Genomic DNA, 17,359 nt, shown 5'->3' on the forward strand with positions numbered 1-17,359 from the left:
CTTCAATGCATGATTTGCAATGCCAAGTTGAGCAATTCTAGTCTGGCACCAGCAAAACTAAGTGAACACTTCCTAAAGCTGCATGGAGATGGGAAATACAAGAACACAACGCTTGCTGAATTCAAGGTGAAGAGAGCCAGATTCGATGAAAAGGCTACTCTGCCTGTTTTCGGCTTTGTACCCATAGACAAACTGGTCTTAACCCCTTCACTATGGTGACGCTTATGTGGGCGTCATGAAGCCCCAGTAGCAAATACAGTGATGCCTACGTAGACGTCATATTTCTTTTCTGAGCTTTCTTCAGTTCAGTTGTCCCGTATAGTGTGTTGGATACCAACTACACACGCCGTATGCTGTCCTTGAAATCCTAGTGCTCCTCCCACCATCCTTGTCTCCACCAATCACTAAATATAAGCTACATGCGTCCCGCCTTGTGTCTAAAATTACCCAATGGCATAGACTGTTCCCATCTCTCTCTCTCTCTCTCTCTCTCTCTCTCTCTCTCTCTCTCTCTCTCTCTCTCTCTCTCTCTCTCTCCTCTCATCTCCTTCCTCCTCCCCATCTCCCTTTCCTCCTCCCCATCTCCTTTCCTCCCTCCCCATCTCCCTTTCCTCCTCCCCATCTCCTTCCCTCCTCCCCTCTCCTCTCGAAGATAAGTTACATGTGTCCCGCCTTGTAACATTCGTGAAACACACACACACACACACACACACACACACACACACACACACACACACACACACACACACACACACACACACACACACACACAAAACAACAACAAATTTTCTAATCTCTCTCTCTCTCTCTCTCTCTCTCTCTCTCTCTCTCTCTCTCTCTCTCCTCCTTCGTTTCCCTCTCCTTCCTCCCTCCCCTCTTCCTCTCAAAAGATAAGCTACATGCGTCCCGCTTGTGTCTAAAATATTAGCAAATGTAACTCTCTCTCTCTCTCTCTCTCTCTCTCTCTCTCTCTCTCTCTCTCTCTCTCTCTCTCTCTCTTTCTCCGAGAGAAGCGTCCACTTTCCTCTTCGAAGGCGATATAGTGACTAAAAAATAGCAGCATAATACATAAAGACGACAAGTATGACAAGCTTGCACGAGTTTCCCGCGTTAGGGCGCGCAGCTCTACCACCCGTATATCATACAGGCGGGCTTTTTTAACATCCGGCGCGAAGGAGTTAACAGCATCATATGAAGTTGCGTACCTGATTGCAAAGCAGGACAAACCACACACCATTAGTGAAACACTCATAAAATCAGCTGCATTAAAGATGGCAAATATCATGCTGGGAAAAGCTGCTGAAAATAAGTTGTCCCAAATTCCTCTTTCAAATGACACCATCAGCAGCAGAATAGATGACATGAGCAATGACATATTGGCTCAAGTAGTTGCAGATCTGATTTCAAGCCCAGCAAAATTCAGCCTCCAACTAGACGAGACCACCGATGTTTCCAGTCTATGCCAGCTTGCTGTGTTTGTGCACTATGTGAAAGACGACATGATAAAGGAAGACTTTTTATTTTGTAGGCCTCTCACAACAACAACTAAAGCAGCCGACGTGAAGAAACTTGTGGATGACTTCTTCAGAGACAACAATCTTTCGTGGGATATGGTTTCTGCAGTTTGTTCGGACGGAGCTCTAGTCATGCTGGGACAAAAATCTGGTTTCAGTTCGCTGGTGAAAGCAGATGCACCACACATCATTGTTACACACTATGTTCTGCACAGGCATGCATTGGCAACAAAAACCTTGCCTCCAAAACTCGCAGAAGTATTAAAAATTGTAGTGGAATGTGTGAACTATGTGCGAAATAATGCTCTGAAGCACCGCATCTTCAAAGAACTGTGTAATGAAATGGGCTCTGAATTTGAAGTGCTTCTGTACCATTCAAACATTCGCTGGTTATCCCGGGGAAAGATGCTGAATTGTGTTTTTGCCATGCGTGTGGAATTTGTCCTGTTTTTGCGAGATCACAAACACTGTCATGCAGATTACTTTGAAAATTCTGAGTTTATTCTCATTTTGGCATACATGGCCGATATCTTCGATGCTCTCAATCATCTCAATCAACAGATGAAGGGCGGTGGAGCCAACATCATCGAAGCGGAAGAAAATTTGAAGGCTTTTCAAAAAAAGCTACCGTTATGGAAACGACGAACAGAGAATGATAACTTTGCAAACTTTCCCCTGCTGGATGACTGTGTAAGTAAGATCGAAGACGTGTCCGGTATCGGAGACATTTCTGTACCTGGGGAACTGAAGCAAGCAATTGCCATGCACTTAGATGAGCTCGCAAAGTCTCTCAACGGATACTTCCCCACCAGAGAGTCATATCCAGCATGGGTGAGACAGCCGTTCACGTTTAGTGTTGCGACAACAGATGTCAATGATGAATACCTGGACGAAATCATTGAACTGCAGCAGAGCCAGGTTCAACAGCAACTCTTCAGAACAACAACGCTCTCAACGTTTTGGTGTCACCAAATCGTAGCGTACCCTCTTATTGCTAAGAAAGCCCTCGAGATACTCATACCATTTGTTACAACATATCTTTGCGAGCAGTCCTTTTTGAGGATGGTAGACATAAAAACAAAGAAAAGGAACAGACTTTGTTGCGAAAATGATATGAGAGTGGCACTTGCCGTGGTGAAGCCGCGCATTTCTGAAATGGTCTCTGAAAGGCAACACCAAAAGTCACATTGATTTGCAGTAAATATTCATAATGTTTTTGTTTTTATGTGAAATTCAGGTTTGTTGGTTTTGTTCTTTGAACACAGTGATTTTGTGTGCAAATGATGCATGGTACAGTTTGTGCACTAATACAGTATATAGTAATTATAGTTAAATACATAGGTTTTGAATTTGAAGAAAAAAAAAGCACATTTTCTTTTTCCAACTATGAAGGGTTCGATGAATGCATGTATGGAACTTGTGGGGTTCAGTACCTCCAACAAGGTTAAGAACCACTACTCTAGACTCATGTGTCCCATGTCTCTGGATTCAATCTCCCTGCCTATCTTTTGTCTTCCCTTAGTTCTTTTCCCATCCACCTGAAAAACTGAAAACAGCATCACTAACCTCCTTCATTGCTGTTTTGCATATACTGAAGTTTCTTCTTCTCTTTGGCTTGTGCCTTGTTCTTGAGACGGAGATGGTGCCTCACCACAGCCTTCTTCTCCAGTAGTGCTCGCCCAAGACCTGCAACATTTTTCATTGTTGTTAGTCCTTATTGTGTGTGTGTGTGTGTGTATTTACCTAGTTGTATTTACCTAGTTGTAGTTTTACAGGGCCTGGGCTTTATGCTCGTGTGGTCCCGTCTCCATATCTACACTTATCCAATTTTTCTTTAAAACTATGCACACTCTTTGCTGACACCACTTCCTCACTCAAACTGTTCCAAGTCTCAACACATCTTTGCAGGAAACTAAATTTTTTAACATCTCTCAGACATCGTCCCTTCCTTAGTTTCTTACTATGCGATCTTGTGCTTCTAAAGTCATATTCTTCTCTCAGGATCAGTTTCTCATTATCCACTTCATCCATTCCATTAATCAATTTATAAACTTGTATCAGATCCCTCTCTCTCTCTCTGCTCCAAGGTTGGTAGATCCATTGCCTTTAGTCTCTCCTCATATGCCATCCCTTTAAATTCTGGAACCATTCTTGTAGCCATTTTTGTAGTCTCTAATTTTCTTATGTGTTTCTTTTATGGGAGTCCACACAACTCCTGCATATTCCAATCTAGGTCTTATTTTAGTACTTATCAATTTCTTCATCATTTCCTTGTCCATATAGTGAAATGCTACTCCAATATTCCTTAGCAAATTATACGTCTCTCTGAAAATTCTATCAATATGGCTTACCGGTTGATTATTTTCTTCCATTGTCACTCCCAAGTCCTTTTCCTTTTTTACTTTTTCTAGTTCTACTCCATCTCCCATCTTATAGATTCCCACTGGTCGTCTTTCACTTTTTCCCATTTCCATGACATGGCTTTTGTCCACATTGAATTCCATCTCCCATTTTTTGCTCCATTTCCAGATCTTGTTTAAGTCTTCCTGTAGTATTTCACAATCCTCTTTTTGTTTAATGACTCTGCACAGTTTCGCATCGTCCGCAAACAGATTTATGTAGCTGTTCACTCCTCTGGCATGTCATTTATATATACGAGAAAAAGTATTGGTGCCAATACTGACCCCTGTGGCACTCCGCTGTCTACTGTTCTCCACTTGGACTTCATATCTTTAACTATCGTCCTTATTTCTCTCCCCCTTAAGTAATTCTTCATCCATCTCAATGTGCTTCCTTTTAAGCCACCCTTCTCCTCTAACTTCCATAGTAATCTTTCATGTGGCACTTTATCAAAAGCCTTTTTTAGATCTAAATAAATACAGTCAACCCATCCCTCTCTCTCTTGTACTTTATCGACTATTCTAGAGTAGAAACTCAATAAATTTGTCACACATGACCGACCTTTTCTAAAACCAAATTGGCTATTTGATAATATTTTGTTGTCTTCAAGAAACTCAGTCCATTGCTTCATTACTTTTTCACACATCTTGCATATTACACTAGTTGGTGATACCGGTCTGTAATTTAAAGGTTCTTCCTTCCGCTCTTATATATGGGAACCACCTCAGCTCTTTTCCACTCCACTGGCACTGTTCCATTTTCTATTGAGCATTTTATGATGTTGTATATTGGACTTGCTAGTTCTTCCCTACATTCTTTCAGTATTCTGCCTGAGACTTCATCCGGTCCCATTGCCTTTTCCTCATCCAATTCCGTCATCAACTTTTTTATTTCAAGCTTGGTTACTTTAATCTCTTTCATATAGACAGTCTCTCTATTACCCTGTGGTCTTTCAAATTTGGATTCCTTAGTAAAGACCTCATGAAATTTACTATTTAACAGTTCTGCCATACTTTTGGGTCTTCCACCATTCCGTTTCTCCTTTTAACCTTTCTATTGTTTCTTTTTGTCTTATTTTTCCATTTATGAATCTGTAGAACAATTTTGGTTGTTCCTTACATTTTTGACAATGTCCTTTTCATAGTTCTTTTCTTCTTCCTTTCTCACCTTAGCATATTCATTTCTTGCTGTTTTGAAGTTTTCCTTATTTTCTGGATTTCTGTTTCTTCTCCACCTTTTCCATGCTCCATCTCGTTTCTCCTTTGCCCTAGCACATCTTGCATTAAACCAATCTTTCTTTCCTTCTTCTTTAGGTCTATATTTCGGAACATATTCCCTGACCCCAGTTTTGTATATTTCCAAAAATAAGTTATATTTCTCTTGAACCGTTAATGAGTTTTCCATCTCCTCCCAGTTTACGTTTTAAAATAGTTCTTGAGATTCTCAATATCAGCCTTTCTGTAATTTAATCGGTCTCCTTTGTATGATTCATCTCTATCTTCCTTTCCTTCTTCTATATCCATTTCTAATATTACATGGTCACTCTTTCCCAATGGGCACTTGTATCTTATATCATCGTTAATTGGTATATCCCTTGTAAAACTAGGTCTAATCTTGCCGGCTCATCGTTTCCTCTGAATCTTGTGTTTTCCTTTACTCTTTGGACCATCAAATTATCTATCATTAGGTTCAGGAATCTATCTCCCCAGGCATCTTCCCCCATACCACTTTCATAATTTTCCCAGTCTACCTCCTTACAGTTGAAATCTCCTACCAATATCACTTTTCTCCTTTCCTTAATGATTCTTGTAAGACTCCTTATTGTGTCATCTATCATGTCTCTATATTCTTGGTTAGTCCATGAGTTTGTTTTGGTGGCACATATGTTCCAATGATTGTTAACTCCTTTTTGTTAATATGCATCTTAACATACAGTATTTCTGATTTTCCTTCCCCAAACTCCACTTGATTTACCACTATCTCCTTCCTTAACATCATCATGACTCCTCCTCCTCCTTTACCCACTCTGTCTCTCCTCCATATATTATACCTTTTATCTATGTCTATTTTTATTGCCTCATTTAACTTTGTTTCCACCAGGCATACAATATCTGGTTCTTCTTTCTTTATGTAATCTCTTAATTCTAATTTACTAGATAAAATCCCATCTATGTTTGTATACATCATTTTTAATCTCTTGTTCTTATCATTTTAGTTAAACTTGCTCCATTCTTTTATCTTCTTTCTCTTTTATATACCATTTCCTTATCCTGTCTCCTATAATTCTCCAAAAAAATGCCTTCTTCTCCTCCTCTGACCTTTCATTATTTTTTTCTCTTGCTTCTGCCACCAGTTCATTGTGTCTCTTCCTTTCCTCCTCGTTTCTATTTTTCTTTATATATATATATATATATATATATATATATATATATATATATATATATATATATATATATATATATATATATCTTTGCAACCTTCTGTTTCTCTGAGTTTTGTTTTTCTATATAGTACTTCTTCTGCTGCTGCTTGTGATTTTAGTAATATCTTAATTGGTCTCACTGTTCCTTCTTGATATGGTCCCATTCTATGGATTTCTTCTACTTCCTCTTCTAAGTTCTGTCTATCCTCGTCATTCAGATGTTTTAGTAGGTCTTTTACTGATTTCATTTCGTCTTTTTCCCTTCTTGGTCTATATTTAACATTTTTTCTTTCAGTCCAAAAATAATTACACTCTTCTTTTTTCCGCAATTTTTCTTACTAAATTTTCTTTTTCTTGAGGACTCCTATCATTTTGCTTGTCATATTTTCATCTCTTTCTTTTAACTGTTCTTGAAATACTTCTTGAAATGATTCCTTGTCTTTCTTATCTTGGATTCTCCATGCTTGTACTTCTTTTTTAATCACGTCTTGTACTCTTTCTTCTTCTTTGTTAACTAGATCTTTTAGCTTCTCTTTTTCTTGGCTTTACCGAGTCCTTCTTCCATCAATTTCTTATAGTTCGCTATTTGGACTTTTAATTCTTCATTTTCGGTTCTTAGCCTAGTTTCGTTTTCTTCCACTCTTTTATCCTTTCTTTCAATTTCTGGAGCTCTTTATCCTGTTCTTCATTCTCTTTCATTCCCATACTCTCCTTTATCAATTTATCTAATTTACGTTCGATAGTCAAGACTATCAAATAGTGAAGTTTGCGCTGTATCAAAGCCTTCAAATTCTCTTTCTCCCTCACCAACATTGTCATCATCAGCTTTCATTCTTTCCCTTGTCACATACCTGCATTTAGATGGAATATCTTTCTCACTCATTATTATTTAAAACTGTATTCATGAAAAAAAAATGAGTCCACACTTTTCGCCCAGGCCACTGTAAACCCAAACAAAGGTAGTGAAGATCAGCTGATTCTCGGGAGCGATGGTATTGCGTCCTTCCTCTACCGCGTCTCGTGTGTGTGTGTGTGTGTGTGTGTGTGTGTGTGTGTGTGTGTGTGTGTGTGTGTGTGTGTGTGTGTGTGTGTGTGTGTGTGTGTAATAATAATAATAATAATAATAATAAGAAGAAGAAGAAGAAGAAGAAGAAGAAGAAGAAGAAGAAGAAGAATAACAATAATAATAATAATAATAATAATAATAACAATAATAATAAACAGTTTATTCAGACATAAACACCTTGGGAGCTGAAAATATACATCTTACATGGGAAAATATCCTAGTCTTACATACTTAAAATTAAGCACAAATACAGTCAGTGTGTGTGTGTCTGGATTTACCTACAGGGTTTGAGTGGGACTCATAGTGTCCTGTCTCCATGTCTCCATTTTATACAATTTTTCTTAAAATTATGCACATTATGTGCTGTAACAACTTCCTACTTCAATGCATTCCACTTTTCTACTATTCTATGTGGAAAACTGTGTTTTTTTCAATATCCTTCACACACTGCCTCATCCTAATTTTCTTTACATGTCCTCTTGTCCTTCTATCTTCTGTCACCAGCACCAGGTCTTCCTTGTCTATATTTTCAATGATACTGACTATCTTGTGCATTGTTATTAGGTCTCCTTGTTCTCTTCTACCTTGTACAGTTCGCAGTCCCATTTCCTTCAGCCTTTCTTCATGTGTTAGCTCCTTTAGTTTTGGCACCATCTTTGTAACAATCTTCTGAATCCGTTTTAATCTTCCTATATAATTTTTAGAGCTCAGGGACCACACCAATGCTGCATATTACAGCTGTGGATGTATCATGCTTGTGATAATTTTTTTCATTGTCTTTGTCCATGAACTGAAATGCCACTCTTATATTAGTCAACATTTTATATGCTAATCCAAATATCTTAATTATGTGTTTTTTGGAGTTCAAATTTTCCTGTATAATCACTCCCAGATCTTTTTTCTTCTTTAGTCCTCATTATTTGTTCCTTTCCCATCAAATTGATCCATTGATAGTTTCATACCAGTCTTCTCTTACTCTTTTCTAGTTCCATTATGTGACATTTCTTGGCAATGAATGCTATATATAAATGGTACAAGAAAGAAGACCCAGAGAAGAAAGACAAGATACTACTCTACTACAAAAACATCATGTCCTCAAAATACAAGACATATGAACGCATCATCAAAGACATCATACAACACCATATCAAACCTGCAAAAGAGGAACACACCATTTTATTAATTATATACTACAACACCAAGAAAACATCAGATTTTTTTTTTTTTTTTTTTTACGTAGGGAAGAGGGCCAGCCAAAGGCAAAAAAAAAAAAAAGTTAGAAAAAGGCCCACTTGAGCGCTGGCTCTCCAAAGACTTCAAAAAGTGCCAAAACCGTCAGCCAGAATTAGGGGAGCAAATGCCTCGATACCTCCCTCTTAAAAGAAGACAAGTTGTAGGAATTCAGAAATATAGATGCAGGGAAGGAGTTCCAGAGTTTACCAGTGAAAGGGATGAATGATTGAGCATACTGGTTAACTCTTGCATTAGAGAGTTGGACAGAATAGGGATGAGAGGAAGAAGAAAGCCTTGTGCAGCGTGGCCGCAGGAGGAGAGGAGGCATGCAGTTAGCAAGATCAGTAGAACAGTTACCATGAAAATAGCGATAAAATATAGAAAGGGATGCAACATTTCGGCGGTGAGAAAGAGACTGAAGACAGTTAGTGAGAGGAGGGGAGTCGATGAGATGAAGAGCTTTCGATTCCACCCTATCAAGCAAAGCTGTGTAACTGGAACACCTCCCAAACATGCGAAGAGTACTCCATACAGGGACGGATAAGGCCCTTATACAGAGTAAGCAATTGGAGGGGCAAGAAAACAGTCGGAAACGCCTCAGAACACCTAACTTCATAGAAGCTGTTTTAGCAAGAGATGAGATGTGAAGTTTCCAGTTAACCCGTACAGCGTCAGTAGATCTGAGACTTTGTGATTTCGTCAGTGCTGGCCACATCATGGATTTTTTTTTTTTTTTGCTAAACCAGTCTTAAATGATGTGAAACAAATGAAAATGACAGTCATTTCTCCCAGAATTGAATGGAAGTGGTATTAATTGGTGCAAGATGTTTTGCACTAAGGTTAGCAACTTAGCAAAGCCTTATGTGACTAGTTTATTCGCTTTCGTTTCTCAACAGTCAATCCCCGAGTTGGACACATGCATAATATCGTTCCCGAATTGAAAGAAAAACAACATGTCATGTTTCGCTGTTTGGGAGTGTTTGTGGCTAAAAATAGACACGAGATATCGCGAGGGAGAGATGCCTTTTGCGGTGCAAATATTTTCCAAGTAATATGTACTTGTTTTTCCTTATAACAAAGCTATTGGAAAATTCTTATTTATGTCATACAAAGTTTTCACTACAACAATATAACAGTTACCAAAAACATCTGAAATGGTGAGAGTAAGTAATGGAAATTACACTGCGTTCATATTAGCGGAGTTGAGGCTTCAGTTTACAGCTACACCAAGCTAAGCTAAAGGCAGCAGAAACTGCTACAGTTCTGATATGTAATGAATAAATACAGGAAGCATTCATGTTAGCAGGGACAAGGAGGCAGCATGAACAATGTCTACAGTGCATGATGGCAGTATAATGGTAAGTTTTGAGGACGGAATACCTCCGAAAACACGAGGAAGCTCGCCAACGTATCTCATACGTCTCTGACGCCCGGTTCGCTCAGAGTAGCCGACGTATCTCGTACGTCTCTGACGCTGTACGGGTTAAGATTATGAGTAAAGGACAGACCGAGGATATTCATTGTGGAAGAGGGAGACAGTTGAGTGTCATTGAAGAAGAGGGGATAGTTGTCTGGAAGGTTGTGTCGAGTTGATAGATGGAGGAATTGATTTTTTGAGGCATTAAAAACTACTAGATTTTCTCTGCCCCAATCGGAAATCTTAGAAAGATTGGAAGTCAGGCGTTCCGTGGCGTCCCCGCGTGATCTGTTGACTTCCTGAAGGGTTGGACGTCTCTGAAAGAACGTGGAAAGATGTTTTTTTTTTTTTTTACGTAGGGAAGAGGGCCAGCCAAGGGCAAAAAAAAAAAAGTTAGAAAAAGGCCCACTTGAGTGCTGGCTCTCCAAAGACTTCAAAAAGTGCCAAAACCGTCAGCCAGAATTAGAGGAGCAAATGCCTCGATACCTCCCTCTTAAAAGAAGACAAGTTGTAGGAATTTGGAAATACAGATGCAGGGAGGGAGTTCCAGAGTTTACTAGTGAAAAGGATGAATGATTGAGCGTACTGGTTAACTCTTGCATTAAAGAGTTGGACCGAATAGGGATGAGAGAAAGAAGAAAGCCTTGTGCAGCGTGGCCGCAGGAGGAGAGGAGGCATGCAGTTAGCAAGATCAGTAGAACAGCTACCATGAAAATAGCGATAAAATATAGAAAGGGATGCAACATTTCGGCGGTGAGAAAGAGACTGAAGACAGTTAGTCAGAGGAGGGGAGTTGATGAGACGAAGAGCTTTCGATTCCACCCTATCAAGCAAAGCTGTGTGAATGGAACCCCCCCAAACATGCGAAGAGTACTCCATACAGGGATGGATAGGCCCTTATACAGAGTAAGCAGTTGGAGGGACGAGAAAAACTGTCGGAGACGCCTCAGAACACCTAACTTCATAGAAGCTGTTTTAGCAAGAGATGAGATGTGAAGTTTCCAGTTAAGATTATGAGCAAAGGACAGACCAAGGATATTCATTGTGGAAGAGGGAGACAGTTGAGTGTCATTGAAGAGGAGGGGATAGTTGTCTGGAAGGTTCTGTCGAGTTGATAGATGGAGGAATTGATTTTTTGAGACATTAAAAACTACTAGATTTTCTCTGCCCCAATCGGAAATCTTAGAAAGATCAGAAAGCAGGCATTCCGTGGCGTCCCCGCGTGATCTGTTGACTTCCTGAAGGGTTGGACGTCTCTGAAAGAACGTGGAAAGGTTTTTTTTTTTTTTTCTTTTTTTTTTACGTAGGGAAGACGGCCAGCCAAAAGCAAAAAAAAAAGAAAGTTAGAAAAAGGCCCACTTGAGCGCTGGCTCTCCAAAGACTTCAAAAAGTGCCAAAACCGTCAGCCAGAATTAGGGGAGCAAATGCCTCGATACCTCCCTCTTAAAAGAAGACAAGTTGTAGGAATTTGGAAATACAGATGCAGGGAGGGAGTTCCAGAGTTTACTAGTGAAAAGGATGAATGATTGAGTGTACTGGTTAACTCTTGCATTAGAGAGTTGGACAGAATAGGGATGAGAGGAAGAAGAAAGCCTTGTGCAGCGTGGCCGCAGGAGAAGGGGAGGCATGCAGTTAGCAAGATCAGTAGAACAGCTACCATGAAATTAGTGATAAAATATAGAAAGGGATGCAACATTTCGGCGGTGAGAAAGAGACTGAAGACAGTTAGTCAGATGAGGGGAGTTGATGAGACGAAGAGCTTTCGATTCCACCCTATCAAGCAAAGCTGTGTGAATGGAACCCCCCCCAAACATGCGAAGAGTACTCCATACAGGGACGGATAAGGCCCTTATACAGAGTAAGCAGTTGGAGGGGCGAGAAAAACTGTCGGAGATGCCACAGAACACCTAACTTCATAGAAGCTGTTTTAGCAAGAGATGAAATGTGAAGTTTCCAGTTAAGATTATGAGCAAAGGACAGACCAAGGATATTCATTGTGGAAGAGGGAGACAGTTGAGTGTCATTGAAGAAGAGGGGATAGTTGTCTGGAAGGTTGTGTCGAGTTGATAGATGGAGGAATTGAGTTTATGAGGCATTGAAAACTACTAGATTTTCTCTGCCCCAATCGTAGAAAGATCAGAAGTCAGGTGTTCCGTGGCGTCCCCGCATAATCTGTTGATTTCCTGAAGGGTTGGACGTCTCTGAAAGAACGTGGAAAGATGGAGGGTGCTATCATCAGCGTAGGAGTGGATACGGCAAGAAGTTTGGTTAAGAAGGTCATTAACGAATAATAGAAAGAGAGTGGTGAAGTGTTGGGTAGCTGTCGGGACAGTACAGCCACGAAGGTGAAGCTTCTTCATAGAAACACATACTAACTGTAATAGGTGTATTCAGGCAGAGCAACACAGAGAAAGCCTTGGAAGGACCCCTGTACGCGTGCCTGCCTTGGGGACGCCAGCAAGACTGAGGCTTACGGTAGGTTGCCAGGCGTACAATAATCAGAGGTACAGGGAATACATATGATACATTACATTACATATCCACACCTCCCTCCCCCCTCACGCTCGTAACACTGTCTCGAGCGGAAATCTTTTCCATGAGCTGCTGGGAACGACATGGGGCAACTGGGGAGCAAGTAAAGCAGACGGACTTTTCTTGTCTGACCAAGGGACCACAGGGATATGGTGGGGAGGATCATTACCATGGGGCGGCACTGGGCGCAGGAGACGGCGGTTGCATCGCCAGACACGTCCGCTGGGGAGACGAACATCATATTCCCTGTTCCTGCTGCAGCCCATGACCACACCGACCTTATCCCAGCAGAGAGACACAGGATCCTGGATGCGGACTGTGGCTCCAATGCACAGCTTGGGGAGGGGCCTGGCATGCTGGACATAGTGAGCCTGCACCTGTTCAGCTTGGGCAGCAGCGCGGCGGTCGCATTCCTCCCTCTTGGTCTGCCAGTCTGCGGAGAAGGGCAGGGACGCAGGACCGAAGAGGGTGGCCATAGAGGTGTTGCGAAGGGGACCGTCCTGTATAGTTGGGAGAGTTACACAGCTCCAGGAGACCTCTGGCAAACTCCTGCATATCAATGTTGCCGGAGGGGGCTGTCTTCAAGATGAGATGCTTCACCAACTTGACAGCCGCCTCAGCATGGCCATTAGACTGGGGATAGTGCGGCGAAGTCACTATGTGGTGAACACCCCAGCGTTCCATGAAGTTCTGGAAGTCTGCACTGGCAAACTGGGGCCCGCCATCAGTGCAGAGACGGAGGGGGACACCCACTTCCCGGAAATAGCGGCAGAACATCTGGATGGTGTGTGTGGCTGTGGTGTCCGCACCACATGGGACGACCACAGGCCATCCCGAGAGTCTGTCCGCAATGACAAGAAAGGACTTGCCAGAGACTGTGAAGAAGTCTGTGGAGACGGACTCAAAGGGCCTGGATGGGTTGTCGTCGCACATCAGGGATTCCTGCTGTTGGCTCGGCTGGAGGACTTGACATGGTTCACAGGCACGAACAGTATTGGCGATGTCGGAGTCAATGCCAGGCCAGAAAACAGTCTGCCTCGCCCGATGGCAAGTGGCTTCCACACCGCGGTGGCTGTCATGGAGACAAGCAAGGGTGCGGCAGCGGAGAGCTACAGGAACCACGATCCTCTGGCCATAGAGGACAAGCTCCCCATCTGAGAAGAGGTGATCGCGGAGCTTCCAGTAGGGAAGTAGGGAACTGTGGAGCTCGTACCGGTTGGACGGGAGGCCAGATGTCACGTAGGCAGTGAGGTGGGCATATGACAGGTCTGCCCTTACTGCTGCTCTGAATTCCTGGAGCATCCGATCGGCGTCATGGTGTGGTGTGTTTTGGTCGGAGCCTTCAGCGTTGACAGCTACGACACACCGCAGGTGGGCAGTGGCAGCAGTGCACGCCATCTCGTCCTCAGGAGTGGGGTGGCTGACTGGGGCTCTTGACAGAGCATCTGGGATGCGTAGCAACTTCCCGGCGCGCTATACGGCTGTGAAGAGGTAGGGCGAGATTTTCTCCTTCAGACGTTGGAGACGGGGATTCTCGATCGCGTCCAAAGTGTAGGCATTCAGGATCGGGACCAGTGGCCAATGGTCTGTCATCAGCGTGAAGTGCTGTAGGCCTATGTGGTGGAGCCAACACTTGGACATGGCCCATACAACGGCAAGCAGCTCGAGCTCAATGGTGGCGTAGCGCGTCTCAGCGTCAGTGAGGAAGTGTGAGCCACATTGAACTAGTCGTGTGCATCCTTGGCCGTGATCTTGCAGGAGAGCGTACCCAATCCCATGAAGGCGGGAGGCATCTGTCTGGAGGACGACTGGTAGCGCTGGATCAAAGTGGCCCAGAACAGGCGGCTGGAGAAGCATCGTCTTGACATGGTTGAAGGCTTCATCATGGTCCGCTGTCCAAGTGAACGTCCGTTTAGGGCTCAAGAGAGGGCGAAGAAGCTGGGCTGCGGCTACTATGTCCAGGGTGAACTCTGACAGCTGGTTCACTAGGCCCATAAAGAAGCAGAGGTCAGTCAAGTTTGCAGGCGTAGGAAAGTCCCGGATTGCACTGACGCGGTCTTCGCCTGCAGAGATGCCAGAGGGGGAGAGGTTGTAGCCACAGAATCGGACCTGAGGCTTGGCAACTGAAAACTTGTCCTTGTTGAAGGTGATCCCGTGCTCTCTGCATCTGCTGAGTATCTGATGAATCCTCTGCAAGTGTGTGGGGAAGTCATCATCAAATAGAAGAATGTCGTCCACCACCTTGACACAATTCTTCAACCCTTACAGTGCCAAGTCGCCGCAGTGGCAGTAGGCGGCGTCACCAGTAGCTGCGAAGCCCATGGGGCCTCGGCAATGCCTAAACTGGCCGAACGGGGTGATGAAAGTTGTGAGGTGGCGATCCTTCTCGTCAAGTACCAACTGCCAGTACCCGCACAGAGCATCTGCTGTCATAAAGAAGCGGGATGACGGAGTGACTCTGCGGACAGCGGCGTAAGGTGTTGGTGCTGGGTGAGCTGGGTGAGAAACCTGGATATTGAGCTTTGTGAGGTCCACCGTGATGCGAACTCCCTTGTCCTTAGCCACGACAACCAAGGGGTGACACCAGGCAGACGGCTCATCACCGGCAGGCTCAATTATCCCTTGACGCACCATGGAGTCCAGCTAATTCTTGACTTGCTGCTGGAATGCGAAGGGGATCTGTCATGGTGTGTGAATGGGGAACGGTCTAGCGCCCTCCTTCAGGTGGATCTGCATGGGCTGTGCGACCATGGGCTTCAGAGGAGCCTTCCTTACATCCTCCTTGGAGAGAAGTACGTCTGAAAACTCAAGAAGGAAGTACTCCTTTGCAGCATATGGAGACTAGATGTCAGGGAGGGGCCGCTCGCTGCACCAGTTAACATGCTTGACCTTGAGAATTGGCTTCAGGAACTCCAGGGAGATGATGGCCAGTTCCTTGCAGTGGCCATAGGAGAGGAGTGGGGTCTGGACGCCATCTTGATCTTGGATCTGGGCGATGCAAGACTTTTGTCCGAGCCATAAGGTAGCTTGAAAACATCCCAGGGCAGGTGCCATCTCTGAACCGTCCGCCATCAGCATGTGCACGGGAGGTAGAGTCTGTAGGCTGCTTCTGGGGATTTGAAGAATGCTGAGGTGTCGCTGGCCAATAACTGTGACGTCCGTGCCTGTATCTGGTAGCATTTGGAGGTGGGAAGTGGATCCTCCATGCGTCAGGTGAATACACACAGGTTTAGGAGTCATGGCCTCAGACGCAAAGGTCAACCTCTTCAGCAAGGTTTTTCAGGCAGACATAGAAATCAGAAAAAGACTCACCCACCGCCTGTTTGCAGCACAGGAGTTCACGGCAGCAGAGAGCCTTGTTACGTTGACTCTTGAAGTGGGATTGCAACACATCGAGGACTTCATCCACGGCTAACAGTGTGTTAGGAGCAATCCCGAGTGTGTTCAAGAGTCCTCTGAACCTCCAGGAAACAGACATCCGTAGCTGGATCAACTGCCTTTCTCTGGGAAGGCGTTGCAGATCAATCATGACTGAGAAACCATGCCACCGGCGACGCCATTGCCTGAACATCTGGTAGGTGGCGTCGGCTTGCAGGATGGGCAGACTCTGAGCCACAGGTTTGCCCGTGGGGGGACATGCTGTAAACGTAGGAGTCGCAGTCACAGTGATGGATGATGCAGCGGCTGTAACGGCAGTCACGGTGGGTGGTGGCTGGGTGGCAACTGTTGGAACAGCTGTCACGAGAGCCGGCGGGGCGGTGACTGTTGGAGCAGCTGTCACAGCAGGCAAGGCAGTGATGGGAGTAGCACCCGCTGCAACAGGTGTAGTCCCCACGAGACCAGTGACTGCAGGCTGATAGGCTGGGGTGAAAGGGCTGAGTGTTAGTAAGGGAACAGGTAAGTGGGCTGGAGATGGCTGGTGTTGGGCTGGCAATGCCTGAACTGACAACAGTTGTAGCAGTGCCATGAAACGCTCGTTGTCATCCATGCGTCTCATTTCCTCTGCTTCCCTTCTTGACTCCTCTGCTTGCCGCCTTTCCTCATCCTCCTGTCTTCTACGCAAATCAGCTGACAGACGTGATTCCTCCAAGTACTTGATGAGGTGAAGAACGGTACCGTCTTGATGCGCGGGAGGAGACTGGTGGGGTTGAGGCGAGGAGTGGGGCAGGTGGGGGTGAGTAGCGCCGGGCCCAAGGGTAAGCCACCCGGACTCCCCTGGGAACTGGCTTCATCGTCTGAAAACTGAAGAGTTTCCTGCTGGTGTTTGGTGTCGCTGCACTCGGGCGAAGGACGTGGAAGCGACATGATGAACAAGGAGAACCCATGAACAGACAGGAAGCGTCCCCACAATCAATAGAGAAACCCGTGAACAGCTGGGTTTTATATAAAGTTAATGCAAGGGAGTGCGCATGTGTGCGTGTGTGTGGCAGTATATGGCAACTCGGTCATCAGCAGTGTGCGTGTCGCACCCCGCAAGGCACCGCCACCTCAGTTACCCGCTGCATGCTGGACGAGGAGGATGGGATGCTGCGAGGTCTGTCTCCCACCAAGGGTGTAGCGTCCCTTGTGAGCGGCGAGGGAAGACTAGAACGCAAAACACTGCACGCAAAGGCACGACACCGCACACACTGTCACAGCACTCCACACACAAAACTAGGCACTGCATGCACTGCCACAAGAGTCACTGAAGCTCCGTAAAACCCACGGGAGGGCGTGAAGAGGCAGTGGAGTCCCTGCTGGCGCGGCGGCGATGGCGTCGGGAAGACTCGTGATCC

The 17,359-nt window shown here is 44.4% G+C and overlaps 1 protein-coding gene across 1 annotated transcript; it reads left to right on the forward strand.

Moving 5' to 3' along the window:
• Nucleotides 1-1,271: 1,271 nt before the first annotated feature.
• Nucleotides 1,272-2,705, forward strand: LOC123509911 (protein ZBED8-like). Its single transcript, XM_045264532.1, has one exon. The coding sequence runs from the start codon at nt 1,272-1,274 to the stop codon at nt 2,703-2,705; it is 1,434 nt and encodes a 477-aa protein (XP_045120467.1).
• The last annotated feature ends 14,654 nt before the right edge of the window (nt 2,706-17,359 follow it).

Source organism: Portunus trituberculatus, chromosome 27, assembly GCF_017591435.1.
Source record: "Portunus trituberculatus isolate SZX2019 chromosome 27, ASM1759143v1, whole genome shotgun sequence".
Lineage (NCBI taxonomy): Eukaryota > Metazoa > Arthropoda > Malacostraca > Decapoda > Portunidae > Portunus > Portunus trituberculatus.

Excerpts from the sequence above, each read along its gene's own strand:
- LOC123509911 (XM_045264532.1), top strand. The coding sequence starts at position 1,272 with ATGGCAAATATCATGCTGGGAAAAGCTGCTGAAAATAAGTTGTCCCAA.